This window comes from Gymnoscopelus microlampas (assembly GCF_963454915.1).
Source record: "Gymnoscopelus microlampas genome assembly, chromosome: 17".
Taxonomy (NCBI): domain Eukaryota; kingdom Metazoa; phylum Chordata; class Actinopteri; order Myctophiformes; family Myctophidae; genus Gymnoscopelus; species Gymnoscopelus microlampas.
This window is the reverse complement of record NC_139954.1, coordinates 19,913,831-19,931,899: the sequence shown is the minus strand read 5'-3', so window position 1 is coordinate 19,931,899 and position 18,069 is coordinate 19,913,831. Positions and strand designations below refer to the sequence as shown.

The 18,069-nt window shown below is 40.2% G+C and overlaps 2 protein-coding genes across 3 annotated transcripts in view; both read right to left on the bottom strand.

The window, feature by feature from the left end:
• Positions 1-2,590: 2,590 nt before the first annotated feature.
• On the bottom strand, positions 2,591-15,848 carry LOC311064177 (protein ABHD13-like). 2 transcript variants are annotated; one of them, XM_084083981.1, is made up of 2 exons: positions 15,766-15,848; positions 2,591-4,391 (listed from the first exon to the last, which is right to left on the bottom strand). In XM_084083981.1, exons 1-2 carry the CDS (start codon positions 15,792-15,794, stop codon positions 3,482-3,484), a joined length of 939 nt encoding a protein of 312 aa, XP_083940107.1. In that variant the 5' UTR covers positions 15,795-15,848; the 3' UTR covers positions 2,591-3,481. The 2 variants fall into 2 exon arrangements, with proteins under 2 accessions (XP_083940107.1, XP_083940106.1); XM_084083980.1 differs by lacking the exon at positions 15,766-15,848 and adding an exon at positions 7,017-7,146.
• The window catches only part of LOC311064178 (protein ABHD13-like), a 117,474-nt gene continuing 108,511 nt past the window's right edge, over positions 9,107-18,069 (bottom strand). The window contains exon 2 of the mRNA XM_084083982.1: positions 9,107-11,290. Coding sequence (XP_083940108.1) covers positions 10,390-11,280 — 891 coding nt within the window. The 5' untranslated portion in view covers positions 11,281-11,290 and the 3' untranslated portion in view covers positions 9,107-10,389. The remainder of the gene's footprint in view (positions 11,291-18,069) is intronic.

Genomic DNA, 18,069 nt, shown 5'->3' with positions numbered 1-18,069 from the left:
CATACAAAAATACATCAATCAGTCCTTACATCAATAAATAATACAATAAATCACGAAAACAGACTTACAAGCTAAGAAAACGGTGGAAAACAGTTTTCTGAAAATCGTATGTTTCTATATCAGTGGTTCTCAAACATTTTCATGTAAAGGACCTCCAAAATGATATGTATTTGGCCGCCGACCCTCATCTCAAAATATTCAGTTCCAGAGACCCCCAGAAGCACAGATTTGAGCTCAAAATGTTCTCTTTAAAATATATATATATTCAAAGATTTATATACAATTTATATACAAATATACAAGCTCATAGCGTGTCACTTCGTACCACGCTATGAGCTTATAGCTCTGCTTTTTTTGAATAGCCAAAGTATACAATATGGATAAAATCTAAAATAACACAGATTCTTTCCAGGTTTTAATGGGATAAAGTAAGTTGGCTCGGCAGCCAATTTGAATGGGAATCATACGGTGTTATTTGTATTTCCTGTTCAAATCTGCTGCCGAGCCAATCAAATGAACCGGGAACAGTAAACAGGTATGACACCTTCTGGAAACCTGGAACTACAGTTATGCACAGCGCCTACAGGCAAACAGTCAAAACCCTGTTTGGCGGTCATTGTGACACTCAAGATCTTTTGTACCTAATTTGATGAAAAACTTCTGCGGCCACACTGGACTGTCATGACCCCTTAATCCTACTATTAGAATATTAGCTTTTCAAATTTGTTTAAGATTTTTTACAAAAGCTTCCCTGGGGTCTGGACACTGACAGACATTAAATGTTCACATGAAAAATTCTACATTAGTCACATTTGAACTCAGCATTATAATTTCATTTTTTTTACAGTAGACTGAGTCATTAATAAATAAAGAAGTCATGTTTGCATTTGCTACTCATAATAACACAAATGGGGCTTATGGATTGATACTCCCACCACACCTCAAAAATACTCCAATAATTCATTCTTTGGTAAACATACAGAAATGTAAAAAGAAGAGAAAGGCATAAAAATGTACATTCTGTCCCATGCCCAGTTAAAACGGTCCACTTGATGTCACTGACATGTCACCTTTTCAAGCCATTAACTAGTATGGTTAAAGTCAGCTGTTGATGTTTGTTTTCTAAAATGCAATAGGCCAGAATTCTCACAGGTCAAATACTAGAGACCTGTTTCACCTCATTTGAGATGGACAGTACAGTAAAAGTAATTCCCAACAAATAGTTACACTGAGTGCAGAAGTGGACTTCACCTTTAAAACAGAGTGAATGTTACCCCCAAAAAAGACATAAATAAATAATATAGAAATAGCACAAAAGGTTTGGAAATGTGTGTTTCGTAGATTATTTCTGTTGCAGAAATGCTTCTAGACAAAAATCTTATACTGTTGGAAAGCCTATTTATTTCACTTTTAAATGGTGCCCCACTTGAAGGAACATGCATTTGTGGTAGAGATGTATCGATACAATTTTTTCCTTCCCATTACCGATTCCCATAACTTGTGTATCGGACGATACCAGTGTGTAATTAAAAATACATCTGGGACAGTGGTTCTCAAAGTGAGGTCCAGGAACTCTCAAGAGTTCCTTGAGGGGGTTCCAAATGGACTCTACATGTCTGTAACTCTGAGAGTGTACAAAATGGTTCCATTTGTACACTCTTAGTTATAGGGGTCCTTGAATTTTATTTTGTTGAGAACCACTGATCTAGGAATAAATACAAATTCCATTCATAATTGTTAAAGTGCAGCAACAAGTTAGTAAAAATAATAATGTAAATAGTACAGTAAGAGTATAAAACATTAACTGAAGAAAATCATTAAAATACTAAATACTTGATTACTGTGAATGACATATCATCATGTGATAAATGACATATCGAACTGGCATACTCACTGATACCGATACCGATACCAGCATTGTAGGCAGTATATCGGGAGCTTTTCCGATAATGGTATTAACTCTAATTTGTGGGATGTGGCACCGGCCATGAGAAATGCTCAAATAGCAACAGCAGAATAAGCTGTTTGGCATTGGCAGAAAAGATTGGTAATGCCTACATTTACACGTCGTTGTGTGCACAGTACAGGAGTTTAATATCCTCACTTGCTGCTGCTGGCAACTTGTGAGCGTGATGTTGGACGATTTCGACAAACTAGATAAAAAGAAAACATCGCAGTGCAAAATGCAAATATGCAGCGTATAAAGTTTATATTATCTTTGTCTACGTCTATGTTAAATCACACAACGCAATCATTTTTGCCAAGCGACACCATCATATATAAATCAGACTTCATGTTTGTGTTACCGTGTGACAAGGACAAAATATTGCGTATAAAACACTGACTGTGTGCAATGACTGTGCAACTTTGTCTCCATGCAGATTCAGAGTTCAGACAGATCAAACTCCATAACTAAAACAATGGGGGTGTAAGAATGATCGTCTTAGTGGCTGGAAACAGTACAGAGGCACTTGTATGGTGTAACTGTAAACCGTATTTATTCACCAACATATAACAAACATAACAAGGACATTAGCTGTAACACCCAGTAATGGTGTTGTCTAGCTTCTCACTCTCAGCTCTCTCTGTTTAATGTGAGCTAGACTGCACCATTGACAGGGGTGTTCTAAAACTTAATAAATACCTAACTAAACATACAATAAATACTTAAATACCCTTAACCCCCACAAGTATATAACATAAGTTATCTAATGATTCCTTCGTCACACTACAACATAATTAGAAATGACAAAAACACATCAAAACCCGCCTCTGCTATCCTGATATAGTCCAGCCCAATCATATTGGGGACAGAAGAACAGCAACGTACATGTTAATTGCACTTGCTCTTAAATATATTGGACTAAGATATTTTGCACTCTCCATCATGATAACACCCAACATTTGTTTGCCTTTCTCCATAGGTGTAACTCATTATGCAGAGTGGCCACCAGCTCAGCTGGACAGGAAATGACACTCTCAAAATGTTCTGTAAAACTGCATTCAACAATAAAATCATGACTGGGCCTTTCTCCACTGTGCAATAGCTGTGCAAATTAATAGAGTGCAAATATGTTGTGCAAACATGATTCAATAAATAGGGTTAAATTACATGTGCACACATAGGTAACAGAGGACCTCTCTCTGTTACAGGGGAGTTTAGAGCGAAACATTTTCAGTGTGAGCCACGCTGTCACTTCCAGCCAACATTTCAACAACACTAAAGAACAAATTATTTCTTTAATGGAACTATGAACAGACATGACTAGTTAATGTAAAGTTAACATATATTTACTTTAAATACATGTTCACTCATTAAAGAAACGTTATGGCTTTGAAAGGGCTTTGATGCAAATTCCAAACATGATGGTGGTAGTTAATAAAGATTAGGGTTTTTTATTAAGGCCTCCAATTAATCAAATTTCAAAAACCTTCTTAATACTTAAGCATTTTTTTAAAACAAGTACTCCAGCACTTTAACTCAAGTAAAGATTTGACTGGAATTTGACACTGCAGAAGTCTGGCTAATTTCTTCAAGGGTGTGGCTCTTCAGCATATCTTTAATGAACTGCTCCAGGGCAGGAAAGTAGCCCTGGCAAATCCGGGTATTCATGTGAGTGCCCCCGGGGAAGGTGGCCAGGCGTTTATTCTGTGCAGGTGAAAGCTCATACAGTTGTTTCATCATTACTGGGGGGATGAGTCGGTCCGACAGGCCAGACACAAACAGAGAGGGCATGTGGCACTGCGCCACATGCTGGTAAGACAGGAATTGGTTCTTGTAGTACCACAGGGGCAGAAGACGCATGGGAAGGAAGGGGACGAAAGTGGCTGCCATATGGGGGATGCTGAGGAAGGTGTTCTCCACGATAATTGCAGCCACACGGTGAGGGTTAACTGAGGCCAAGAGCACTGCCACAGCTCCCCCTAGTGAGCGGCCAAATAACACCACCTTGGTGTAGTTGAGGTCAGGGCGGGTCATGACATAGTCCAGTGTGGCCTCGGCATCCAGGTACAGTCCCTCCTCGCTGGGCTTACCCTCACTCTTCCCAAATCCACGATACTCCACCAGCACCACATTAGCTTTCAACTTGACCAGCATCTGCAGCGCATTGAATACCCTGTCATAGATACTGCCTGCATTTCCATGGAAATATAGGATAGTGGTCGGGGCAGAGGAGTTACCTCCTGTGTAGGGCAGCAGGATGAGGTTGAGTTTCACACCGTCTTTGGTGTGAATGTACACATTCTCATGTGCTACTGGTGGCATATAGTCATTGAGGGGAACCGCGTTGGGTTGGAAAACAATCATATCCTGGAAAATGTACGGGATTCCAGCCAAAGAGGCTATGACAGCCAGGAGAGAGAAACCTCCAATGCACAGCTGCCTGCACCTAAACCAACAATGACAAACCTGTTAGAAACACTCTAAAACACTGCTAAATAAGTGGCCAATAACAAAGATGCTATAGCCATGGCCAGGTCCTCCTTATGTAGCCAATTGCTCTAAAGAATTATAGATCTAATCACAAATAACGTTTAAGTGTCTTGACCCTACCCATGCAAATTGAGTTACGAACCTGATGATCTTCAATGATTACTAGCCTAGTACAGAGAAACAGGGAGCATCACGTTAGCCCTAGAATGGCTGTGATATTACATACAATTCCATATCCACAGGTTTCCTAGGGTGTGTGGGCATCACTTCCTGTCGATTTCATTGGATATCATTGGATTTTATTGGATCAAATCGACAGGAAGTGATGCCCACACACCCTTGGAAACTTGTGGATACACAGCCATAGATCACCTCTATGCCCTCCAAGGCAAGGCCTCCCGGGTAGCAGCTAGACTAATTGTGGCAGCATTTAAAGTTGTGGTGCTGCGTGTGTACTCACTCAAGAAATAATTGATGCGACTTGGTGTCAGCTTGGTTTCAAATCCATCTGAACATTCTGTCAGAAAAAGTGTGTTTAGTAAAATAGCTCCACTTTTCCACGTGCTTCACATGGACAACATTCTCTGATCGCAACGGGGCGAAATGATTGCTGGACTGAAAATATGAAACGTCCTTTGGTGAGCACATGTATGGGGCACACTATTGACATTTGACAGATGCCCCATACTATAATGTATGTCTATGTGCTCCCCAAAATGTGGGTCCCAAACGAAGTTTTCATATACAATCCAGCTTTTTGTACTATATTTTACTAAACACACGTTTTCTGCCACAACTTTCAAATGGATATGAAACTAGAGGACAGTAGCTGACTCCAAGTCGCAGCAATTAATTATTGGTTGAGAGCAGTGTTGTGTTCTACTTTTTTTTTGAAGGTATACTATGATTATTCCCTGCCTCCCACAAAATGTAAAAAATTTGCACGCGCGCTTTGCGCGCGTGTGTGGCCCACAAAAATATTGAATGTGAAAATTTTCCGCGCGCTTCGCGCGCGTGTGTGGCCCACAAAAATATTTTATGTGAACATTTTCGTGGCCCACAAAAATATTGAATGTGAAAACAAGAGCAAGAGTTGCGCCCATAGAGATAACATTACTGATTGCCCTACTGGTCAAATGTTGAATTGCATCTTCTAATGCATAATATTATTGAACCGGCTCAGGAGAGAAGCGATTTAAACACTTTTTTCAACTCGTTTGTTAGATTTTATGGTGAGTTAAAATTTCAAACATCTGTGATCATTTCAGAATACCTTTACTTTTTGGATACGATGTGCAGAAAGGGGTAAGAAACATGTAAAGTGGCAAATGTGCGGACATTTTTCAGCCGAACGGCAGAGAACGATATAGGACCTCATCTCGGAGCTACATAGCGGAGGGAGAGGTACTATATGGGGCTACAGATGAGAGCAGAGAGAGCGATTCTGTCCGGGACAGTGGCCGTGTCTCTGCCTCTGGTGCAGCAGACGGAGGCTGTTCTGGAGACGCATCAGACGCGCCTGATTAAAGTACTTCATTAGTATTCGCGTCGTTGTTAATGTGTGAATTCCGTCGCAGCCATTACTTATCACCTCAAGAACAATAGCTTCACACTTGATAAGCCATCAACTCAGAGTTAGCCCACATTCTTGCTGCCCCCCCTGCCTTGGGCAGTTAGCGTATCACAGCGTATCAGATGCGCTGTTTTGAACAGTTTTTGAAGGTATACGATGGCGACGGAAAATAATCTCAAGGTGTACGCCGTACACAGCATCTGACGGTAGAACGCACCACTGGTTGAGAGTAGCCTACACATGCAGCGCCAAAGCCATGGATCACACGACGGTCATCCGTCAAGGACCGTCATGGATGAACTTCAACATAGTGTTTGCACGTTCTCCCTTTTTGGACCGTACATCTACATAAACGTTCAGATTTCAAATATAAAGTGCTTTCCAAATGACCACGGATGTTACAATTATGTACGGGCCCTCAGTAATACCGATATCTTCCATTTTGTTCAATAAAAAGCGTTTTAATCCGATCGGCGGCCATTTTCCTCATCGTTATAATATATATCAGAGTGCAATACACCTCGGAACCGATAAGGTTGCCTAGTTGAAAGCATTATGAAGGAAATACGGAGAAAATGGCCACCGATCGAATTAAAATGCTTTTTATTGAACAGTACGGAAGACACGGGTACTTCTGCGGGCCCGAACATAATTGTAACATTCGTGGGCATGGGGTAAGCTCTTTATATTTGAAATCTGAACGTTTATGTAGATGTACGGGCCAAAAAGGGAGAAAGTGAAAACACCAAGTTGAAGTTCATCCATGACTGACTGTCATGATATGACAGTCATGTATCAGGGCTACCAGCGCCACAACGTTTAAGGTTTAATGCCGCCGCAATGACTCACCGACGCAGGGCATATACGTATAGTGCGATAGAGTGATTATGGAATAAATGAAATGTATGTATTATCACAGCCATTCTAGGGCTAGTAGTACTGTATACAGTCAACGTACTGAAATGTGCTTGATAGCATTTCTCAACTACAGTAACAAACCGCACTCACCCTTTTTTAATTTCATTTTTATTTTTCATTTTTAGCGATCCATGCAGCGGCTCCATGCAAAAGAAAACAAAACAAAACAATAACAACCCAGTGAAAGAAACGATTGCTTTTGCCTTTAGCTGTAGCTTTGTTTGTGTGTGCCACGCTAATAAGTCCGGGTTGAAAGCACAAGCACTACAAAATGCAGTTCTGGTTTAAAAAAGAAAAAGAAAGAAAAGAAAAGAAAGACATTTAATAGGGGAAAATAAATAGTGCATTCACTCGTTCAAACCTACTTTTTACTGTCTATGGTTCAAACGCTACAGGGGTGCGCATTCATGATGTACAGATGGCATGCACAGACATTGCACACCAATAGGCTAATAATAGTGCAACAATGAAGTCATGATAATGTAATGTCTGTTCTTAACTTGGCTGTTTCTCAACAGACTCAATTGGGACAATCACAGTCTTAAAAAATAACGTGAAAACAGACATAAATCAAACTGACCTTTAGACCCTACAGTCCTCAGAAACAATATGTCATATTATATTGAAACTTGATGGAAACTGTAACTTTTACTCTTACTGCAGTGCAGAGGATGACATATCCTACACTACAGTTAGACAATTTCTATTTGCTTAAGTGTTTTGTGCCGTAACAATATCTACCATGAAGATATATTAGCCAACATACCTTCATATTCTTCATTTATTTGTTTATTTGAGCGCGACACCATGTATTAATGAACAATTAAAATGTAAATACATAGGATTCAGCACAAGATGCTAATTTTCAACCTTTAGTCCCCAACATGAAGCAGGTAACATACAAAAAAATACATAAATCAGACACCATAAATCACAATCATGACTCCTTAATCCTACTATTAGAATATTAGCTTTTCAAAATTGTTTAAGATTTTTAACAAAAGCTTCCCAGGGGTGGACACTGACACACATGTTGACATGAAAACAAATATACGTCAATCCCATTTGAATTCAGCATTGTAATTTAATTTTTACAGTAGACCTTCACATTAATAAATAAATAAAAAACATCATGTTTGCATTCACTACCCATAACACAAATGGGGCTTATGGAGGCATTGATACACCCACCTCACCTAAAAAATACTCCAATAATTCATTCTTTGGTAAACATACAGAAATGTAAAAACTTTGGAGGAGAGGCATACAAATTAACATTCTGTCCCATGCCCAGTTAAAACGCTCCACTTGATGTCACTGACATGTCATCTTTCAACCCATAACATAAACTAGTCTGGAGAATTAGCTGTCTATCCCCACAGCTTTCTAAATTATAGTAATGCTGGCAGAGGACCAGTGGTGGACAGTAACTACTTTATTTACTTAAGTACTGCACTTTTACTGTAAATAATTATTTTGAGTATCTGTACTTTCTATTTGTTTTTTGGAAACTCATAAGTTTTCACTCCACTACATTTCAAAGACAAATATTGCACTTTTGACTCCACTTGAAGGTTGTCGTGTCGTTACTTATTTATGAGTCAGCTGTTGATGTTTATTTTCTAAAATGCAATAGGGGAGAATTCTCTCAGGTCAATATTATAGACCTGTTTCACCTCATTTGAGATGGACAGTACAGTACAAGTATAGTTTCCAACAAATTGTTACACAGAGTGCAGAAGTGGACTTCACCTTTAAAAACAGAGTGCATGTTCCCTCCAAAAATGTATAAATAAATGAATAAATAAATAATACATCGAAATGGCACAAAAAGTTTGGAAATTTGTGTTTCGTAGATCATTTCTGTTGCAGCAATACTTCTAGGCAATAACTCTTATACTGTTTGAAAGCCTGTTTATTTCCCTTTTAAATGGTGGCGCACTTATAAGGAACATGCATTTGTGGTAGAGATGTACCGCTAAAAGGTTTTCCTTCCCGATACCGATACCCATAACTTGCGGATCAGTCGATACCGAGTACCTATCCGATACCAGTGAGTAATTAAAAATAAATCTAGGACAGTGGTTCTTAAAGTGAGGTCCAGGAACTCTCAGAGTTCCTTGAGGGGGTTCCAAATGGAACCTTACAGGTCTGCAACTCTGAGTGTACAAATGGAACCAACAGGACCCTTACAGGTCCATTTGGTTCCATTTGTACACTCATGGGGGTCCTTGAAATTTTTAAAAAGTTTGAGAACCACTGATCTAGGAATGAATGAAAATTCCATTAATACTTGTTAAAGTGCAGCAACAAGTTAGTAAAACAATAATGTAAATAGTGCAGTAAGAGTATAAAACAGTATTCAAAATACAAAAAAATGATTACTGTGAATGACATATCATGTGATAAATGACATGGTATCGGACTGGCATATTCTACAATACCGATACCAGCATTGTAGGCAGTATCGGCAGCTTTTCCAATACTGGTATCTCTATCGGAGCAACTCTTGATTTGTGGGATGAGCAGCGCAGCCGAGTATGTGGGTTGACCTGTGGCCATGAAAATGTCTACTACAATTACACATCGTCGTGTGCGCACTACAGGAGTTTAATATCCTCAAGTTGCTGCTGCAAGGCCGATTGGACGATTTTGATAAAGTAGATGAAAACAGTGCAGTGCAAAATATGCAGTGTATAAAGCTTATATTAAATTGTGTATAAAACGCTGACTGTGTGCAATCACTGTGCAACTTTGTCTCAGAACTTTGGCAGATTCAGAGTTCAGACAGATTAAACTCCATAACTAAAACAATAGCGAAACATTTGCAGCCCTGTGCAATCGTGGAGGACACCGCAGTTTAGCATAAAGTGAGCCACCCTGTCGCTTCCTGCCAACATTTCAGCAATACAAAAAAACACATTATTTTATATATTATACCGTTGCTGCATTCCACTCCATTTTGACGCTTTTGCATTTTTTTCCATACATCAGGGCCTTTGAAAACCCTTTACGTCTGTGTGTTGGTAAAAAAAATATTGAACCAATGAAAAAGCATTAAAAAGCGCTTCTGACAAAACCAGCTAACTCCATTGGATCAGCCAGCTGGTTTTGTTCCAGGCTCCACCTCCTTTTGACCGCCAACCTCATTGTGAGATTGGAGGTCCATTCAGCTGTTCGTATCAATGATGAACAACTTTTTTTCATTTCCTGAAAAATTAACATTTTGGAGTTGGTTTCTGCCGGACAGCAGAGATATGTAACTATGAACAGACATGACTAGTTATTGTAAAGTAAACACATACTGTATTTACTTTAAATGTTCACTCATTTTAGAAACGTTATGGCTTTGATGCAAATTCCAAACATGATGGTGGCAGTTAATAGTAAAAGTTACAGAAAAGTTTTTTTTGTATTAATGCCTCCAATTAATCAAATTGAATCTTCTGAATACTTAAGCACTTTAATTTGACACTGCAGAAGTCTGGGCAATCTCCTCAAGGGTGTGGCTCTTCAGCATATCTTTAATGAACTGCTCCAGGGCAGGAAAGTAGCCCTGGCAAATCTGGGTATTCATGTGAGTGCCCCCAGGGAAGGTGGCCAGGCATTTATTCTGTGCAGGTGAAAGCTCATATAGTTGTTTCATCATTACTGGGGGGATGAGTCGGTCCGACAGGCCAGACACAAACAGAGAGGGCATGTGGCACTGCGCCACATACTGGTAAGACAGGAATTGGTTCCTGTAGTACCACAGGGGCAGAAGACGCATGGGAAGGAAGGGTACGAAAGTGGCTGCCATATGGGGGATGCTGAGGAAGGTGTTCTCCACGATAATTGCCGCCACATGGTGAGGGTTAACTGAGGCCAGGCGCACTGCCACAGCTCCCCCTAGTGAGCGGCCAAATAACACCACTTTGGTGTAGTTGAGGTCAGGGTGGGTCATGACATAGTCGAGTGTGGCCTCAGCATCCAGGTACAGTCCCTCCTCACTGGGCTTACCCTCACTCTTCCCAAAGCCACGATAGTCCACCAACACCACATTAGCTTTCAACTTGTCCAGCATCTGCAGCGCATTGGGCAGCCTGCCATAGATGCTGCCTGCGTTTCCATGGAAATATAGGATAGTGGTCCGGGCAGAGGAGTTACCTCCTGTGTAGGGCAGCAGGATGAGGTTGAGTTTCACACCATCTATGGTGTGAATGTAGTGCACATTCTCAGGTCGTACTCTTCTTGGCATATAGTCATTGAGGGGAACAAAGTTGGGTTGGTAAACAATCATATCCTGGAACATGTACAGGATTCCAGCCAAAGAGGCTATGATGAGAGCCAGGCGAAAGAAACCTCCAATGCACATCCACCTGCACCTAAACCAACAATGACAAACCTGTTAGAAACACTCCAAAACACTGCTAAACAAACCAATAACAAAGATGCTATAGCTATGGCCAGGTCCTTTTGTAGCCAATTGCTCTAAAAAAAACTGCAGATCTAATCACAAATAACGTTAAATAAAGTGTCTTGACCATACCCATTCAAATTTGGTTGCTAACCTGATGATCTTCAATGATTACTAGCCTAGTACAGAGAAACAGGGAGCATCACTTGCTCAACGTTAGCCCTAGAATGGCTGTGATATTACATACAAATATACACCTCTATGCCCTCCGAGGCCTCCCGGCCTGGGTAGCAGCTATACTCATTGTGGCAGCATTTAAAGTTGTGGTGCTGCGTGTGTACTCAGTCACCCAATAATGAATTGCTGCGTCTTGGGGTCAGCTTGGTTTCATATCCATTTGAACGTTCTGGTAGAAAAAGTGTGTTTAGTAAAATAACTCCACTTTTCCATGCACTTCACAGGAACATTCTCTGCCTGCGACGGGGCGAAATGATTGATATGAAAACTTCCTTTGGTGAGCACATATGTATGGGGCACACAATTGACAGGTGCCCCATACTATAATGTCAGTCTATGTAATGTGCTCCTCCCCAAAGGAAGTTTTCATATAGAGTCCAGCAGTTACTCATTTTGCTTCGTGTGAAGCTCGTGGAAAAGTAGAGATATTTTATCCTACTAAACACACGTTTTCTGCCACAACTTTCAACTGGATATGAAACTAGAGGACAATATATATCCCTATACCTCTATGACAATAGTAGCCTGGTAAACCCTCCCTCCCTCCGGAAATCTCATTTGTCATTTATCAAATGGAAATGAGATTTTCCGGAGGGAGAGGCTTTACCAGGCTTTTTTTTTTTTTTTTTTAAATACAAATCTTTATTTATATTCTCATGAATTACATCCAATACAAAACGAACAAACACAAACAACATACACAAACAAAGAAGTTATCAATACATCTATATAACACCATCAGAGCCAGGGGGATTTACTAACAGAAAACATTAAAGAGTGAACACATGGCCCTCATTTATCAACGCGGTGTAGACCAAATAATGGGGGTACGGCGAGATCACCGCAATTTTCGGCATTTATCAATATATCCTGACGTGGGCTTTATCCTACGGTACGCTGAGATCTCACGTCTGGTCGGGACCAGTTGTTGACGTTGGCTGCACCCGTTTATTCCATCCTAGACCTGCGGAGCAGCATTGTTTGACTGTCTGAGAGGCATTGGACACCTAATCCACTCATAAATCTGTATATCTACACTAATAAATAATCCCTGTGAAAATATAACATTTTATAAAGTAATTTAAACAAACTGCTTTAACAGTCATTCAGATAAGATTGTAGATCTGTCTGTATTGAAAATAGCAGATCTACAAGCTCACAAGCCAGCAACGCGTTGTGAGCTTGTAGATCTGCTATTTTCAAAATATACGGGCGCTTTCTGCGAGAGCACTCTTCTGCGCGAGCACCGGTCTAACAGGCGGCGCTGCTGTTATATTTTCATGGCCACCGGGAGATCAGACATTTAACCCATGGTCCAACACACACCAGCCTTCATTCATTAATGTTCTCTCCAGGCTATCTCTCATTAATGCGGAGCGGGACGGGACTCGCCCGTCCGACGGTCCGAGTCTCACTGGGAAATGGGAATAGCCTACATGAGGGCTTTATTTTAGTGTAACTCGAACGCGCACTGCTCGGTATGGGTTAAATACATTAATCTACAAAAGTATTCCATTCATGCCGATGTGATTGGTATCATAATATGTCATTCATGTAGGCTACAAGGAATACAAGAAGACTCACCTCAAGACAAACTCACCTCAACTGAAAAAGGAATACTCACCTCGGGGGTAGGAACAGTCACCCCGGGGGGTGGGTAAACTCACCTCAGGACCTGAGAAAACTCACCTCGGAACACTCACCCCGGGGGTAGGAACACTCACCCCGGGGGTAGGAAAACTCACCCAGAAAAACTCAATGGTGTAATGTACAGTGAGTTTTTGTTTTGTGGGTGGGTTTAACCTTTCCCCTCTACACCAAGTCTGTATGTTTAAAAAAGGCACATCTACCGGCTTGTGAGCTTTCCTTTTTCACAGAATGCTTTCATAATGAGACACGTTTAATCCATACTGGATTAAATTCTGTCTTTGAAGGTATAGAATTACCAAATGATGTTGTTCAATGATATATTTGTGTTTAAAATACACACACACACACACACACACACACACACACACACACACACACACACACACACACACACACACACACACACACACACACACACACACACACACACACACACACACACACACACACACACACAAAGAGTAAGGCATCAAAATGTACCAAAAGTAATATTTCTAAAAACTAAAGTTCTCAAACAATGCATGTGTGCAATGCAATGTTCTATGCTGTTATCATTTATACCAGCAAAGTAGTAGGTAACTAAATATCCTAGGTACAAATAGGGAAAAGTGTTAAATGCATGTTTTACAATAGTGAAATGTATATCTAATAGTAACTAAAGTTCAATAATGCTTACTATAGTGAAATGTATATCTAATAGTAACTAAAGTTCAATAATGCTTACAATAGTGAAATGTATATCTAATAGTAACTAAAGTAACTAAAGTTCAATAATGCTTACCAAAAGCTTTTCTCACAAATGTGTTCACACAGAAAACAAAACATTATACCTGTGTTTTACCTTCACTGGAGTTTTTCTTCATTTTTCTTTGTTAAGTAAGTATTTGTTTGCATTATACACATTGGAATGTTCACTTTTCTGATGAAATCTACCTTGTATTTAAAGCACTTTAATTAGCTAAATGTAATTTAACAACATACATTGACATTGGAATGTTCATTTCTCTGGGTTCCTACCTTTGTTTGTTTGTTTGTTTGTTTGATGGGGGCACAGGAGTGAAGGGGAGGAGGGGGGTTGACCACTTAACACTAATATCCCATTCCACTTAATGATTCATTGTTTGATATCTAATAGGTGGATGGGGCAAGGTGTGGAGCTGGAGACACATAGCAAATGACCATGCTATTTGCTATTTGCATTCCTTGTTCACTTTTCTGATGAAATCTACCTTTCATTCATTCTGTGAAAATGGAAAGCTCACATTATGAAAGCATTCTGTGAAAATGGAAAGCTCACAAGCCGGTAGATCTACCTTTTTACCTTTTCTGATGAAATCTACCTTGTATTTAAAGCACTATTTAAAGCACTTTATTAATTCTATACTTTCAAAGAAAGAATTTAATCCAGATATGGATTAATCCAGATATGGATTAAACATCATATGAAAGCATTCTGTGAAAATGGAAAGCTCACATTATGAAAGCATTCTGTGAAAATGGAAAGCTCACAAGCCGGTAGATCTACCTTTTTTTAAACATTGGGGTGAGTATTCCTACCTCTGAGGTGAGTCTTCCGAGGTGAGTTTTCTCAGGTCATGGGGTGAGTGTTCCTAACCCCCGAAAATCTTGGGGGTGAGTATTCCTACCTCTGAGGTGAGTCTTCCGGGGTGAGTATTCCTACCTCTGAGGTGAGTTGGTTTTGAGGTGAGTCTTCTTGATACCGGCTACAAGCCTACGTGACAATACGCTACGGGCGTGTGTGTGTGTGTGTGAGAGAGAGAGAGAGAGAGCGAGCGAGAGAGGCGTGTGCGTGTGCGTGTGCGGCGAGGCCAGCGGGGGGGGGGGGCTGTTTCTTATTGGCTTTTCATGTCTTTGGTCGTATTCTGGTTCGTCTTCATGTCGTAAAATCGGGGCGTTTTGAGAATATTTATGGGGCGTGTTATTTAAATGACGCTCGTTTCAGCCGTGACATTTATCAACGCTGGGACCAAGTGTAAGCTCGGATCAGCTGTGTAGGATGCGTTGATAAATGTGACTTCGACGTTGGTGTACGCCGAATATATGGAAAAATATACGGCGGTTTATACGCTGCGTTGATAAATGAGGGCCATAGTTCTTGCCAGGCTATGACAATAGACCCCCAGACGACGTCACACTGGTTGCATAGTGCGCAAGCGTCAAACCCATTCTGTCAGGTCTCGCTAGGGCGCGCAGCACTGGCCAACACACGAGGGGGTCGGGGTGTGCTGAAACCAGCGCACCCCGAAACAACAGGTTCAGGTTGAGAATTGATTGCATGAAACAATCACCTGTGCATCCAGTCTCAATGTTGGTAAACAAATAATTGGTCTATATCTGACTCCAAGTCGCAGGAATTCATTAGTGAGTACACACTATTGAAGTTTCCGGACCGCCGGATAGGACCGATCTATGGCTGTGAATTTGGAATACATTTAAATGTATGTAAGATCACAGACATTCTAGGGTACACTACTGTACTACAGTTAACGTACTGAAATGTGCTTTAACTTTCAACTAGTTTCAAACCGCACTCACCCTTTTTTTATGTTATTTTTATTTTTCATTTTGAGCGATCCAGCAGCTCCGTGCAAAAGAAAAACAAAACTATAACAACCCAGTGAAAGAAAAGCTTTTGCTTTTAGCAGTGGCTCTTGTTTGTTTGTGCGTTGTGCCACACTAATAAGTCCGGGTTGAAAGCACAACAAGCACAAACGGCAGTTCCGGTTTAAAAAAGAAGAAGAGAGAAAATAAATAAATAAAGGGGAAAATAAATTGTGCTGTGCATTCAATCGTTCGAACGCTACAGGGGTGCACATTCGTGATGCAGGCATGGCGTGGCATGCACGTCTTCATAACAACAATACATTCATATGGAATTGAACATGCAGAGTATAATTTACTTAGTACAACATGGACATGTAAGATGGGCTACTCGACTGAAAGCTGCATGTGTCATTTTATTATTGTCCACCAGGTGCTGCTCTTAGAATGCCTCTTTGTCCACAGACTCAATTAGGACAATCACAGTATTAGAAAATAAGAGGGAAACAGTCGCAAATCAAAGCCACTGACCTAAATATTAATAATAACAAATAATCAAATAAAGTGTCAGAGCAGCTAAATAATTATTAAAGTAGCCTATATGAATTTTGTTTCGAATTAAATACTCACAAAACAATTCAACTGTCCACAAATTCTACTCTAAAATGGCTTTATTGAGGCTAAAGAAATAGCCCTATTGTTTTAAGCCAATTACAGGTAGTATGGAATATCAAAACCATGTTTGGCTGTCATTGTCACATGACTCAAGATCTTATCTAATTTGGTGTTTCTGCCACAAACGTTGATATGTATCATTTGTGGGTGTAAGTGAAATCGCTTTTGGCTCTCTGTTGTTTTGAGGCCCTCAATGTGATTCAAATTTGGGGTAGATCACACAGTTCATGATTTTTTTGCTTTTTTGGGGTAAAAAATAGGCCCCTCCTGCAAAGGTTTGAAGTCAATCATGGCCAATCAGAATGGAATAGGAAAAATCTGAATGATACGTGTTTATCACCTGACTCCAGAGATGATGTGCACCACACACACACACACACACATGCACACAGAAACAAAAATGGCCCTGTGACCTTGACAATGAAAGAACAGCCAGTGAAGAATGAAACTCTATCGGCACTGTGTGACAAAACACTCACCTTCCTGTTCCTGTTCATTTAGGAGAGTGACTCAGCCCTAGGTTCTTACAACTGCAACCATCTGAAAGTGAATGTAAATAATTATAATAATAGGATTTGGTCATTCTTTTTGTGGTGTTGATAAACAGCTATTATACATCTCCTGTACCCACTTCAGTGATCAGGAAAGTCCATGTCTGGAAGATTCAGTAATACATAAAAGCATGTAGATAGTCTTACCTCTTTTAATACATATTAAAAGAGGTAATATGTATCCGCTTCCCAGGTAGCTTTTGTGGCACTGCTATATTTAACTACTTGCTTCCACTTGGTGTGACCTTGGCTTGGATGAGATAGACAGATTATGTGTAGAGCAGCCCAGCTGTTGGCCACTCAGCTCTGTCCTTGAGTCTATACAGTAGTTGATTTGATGTGTTGAAGCCAGCATAAAAACCACTAGCTGTGCTTTTTGTCACAGAATCAACATGGGATAATTGAAAAGAATTCACTAACCTTAAAGTCACTAGTGAAATGAGCAAATCAAACCAATCGTACTAAATATCTGTGATTATTGTTGAATGGGTGATCCTGTCAAAAGCTACAGAGAGCCTGAACGGAGTACTGTGGCATCATTTGAGCTGTGGTGTTACACTGTGTCCCAGCATCAGGAAAATGTAGGTGGATAAATTCTGTTCTGGCATTTTAGTAAACCGTATATTGCCATGTCAGCACTACTGTCTGAAATCCTGCCAGACAATCTAACACCACTAAAACGGCTACATTTGTTCTCGAGGAATGGTTGTTGATGTTTAATAGATTGTTAAGCCCTGACCCTGACAGATTCTGGCATAGGCAGACCCAACTTTTTAACCGCACTGTTGCTCACATTGTATCACAATATGGAGCCAGAAATGAGGGTGTGTCACATGAAAGTTGGCAAGGTCAGTCTTTTTCATTTTAACTGGGTTGGACATGCCACCGTAAATGCAATGTATCATTTTAGATTTGACACGATGAAACTGTCCACTGCTGTTTATTTAATTTAGGAGCACACTTTATGGAGGGATGAGAAAGGTGTCGCTGTTGAATAATGTATGGTTCTGCATGACAAGCTATTTATTCTCACCGCTAAAGTCCACAGTCAACATTATCTTCAACATATTCA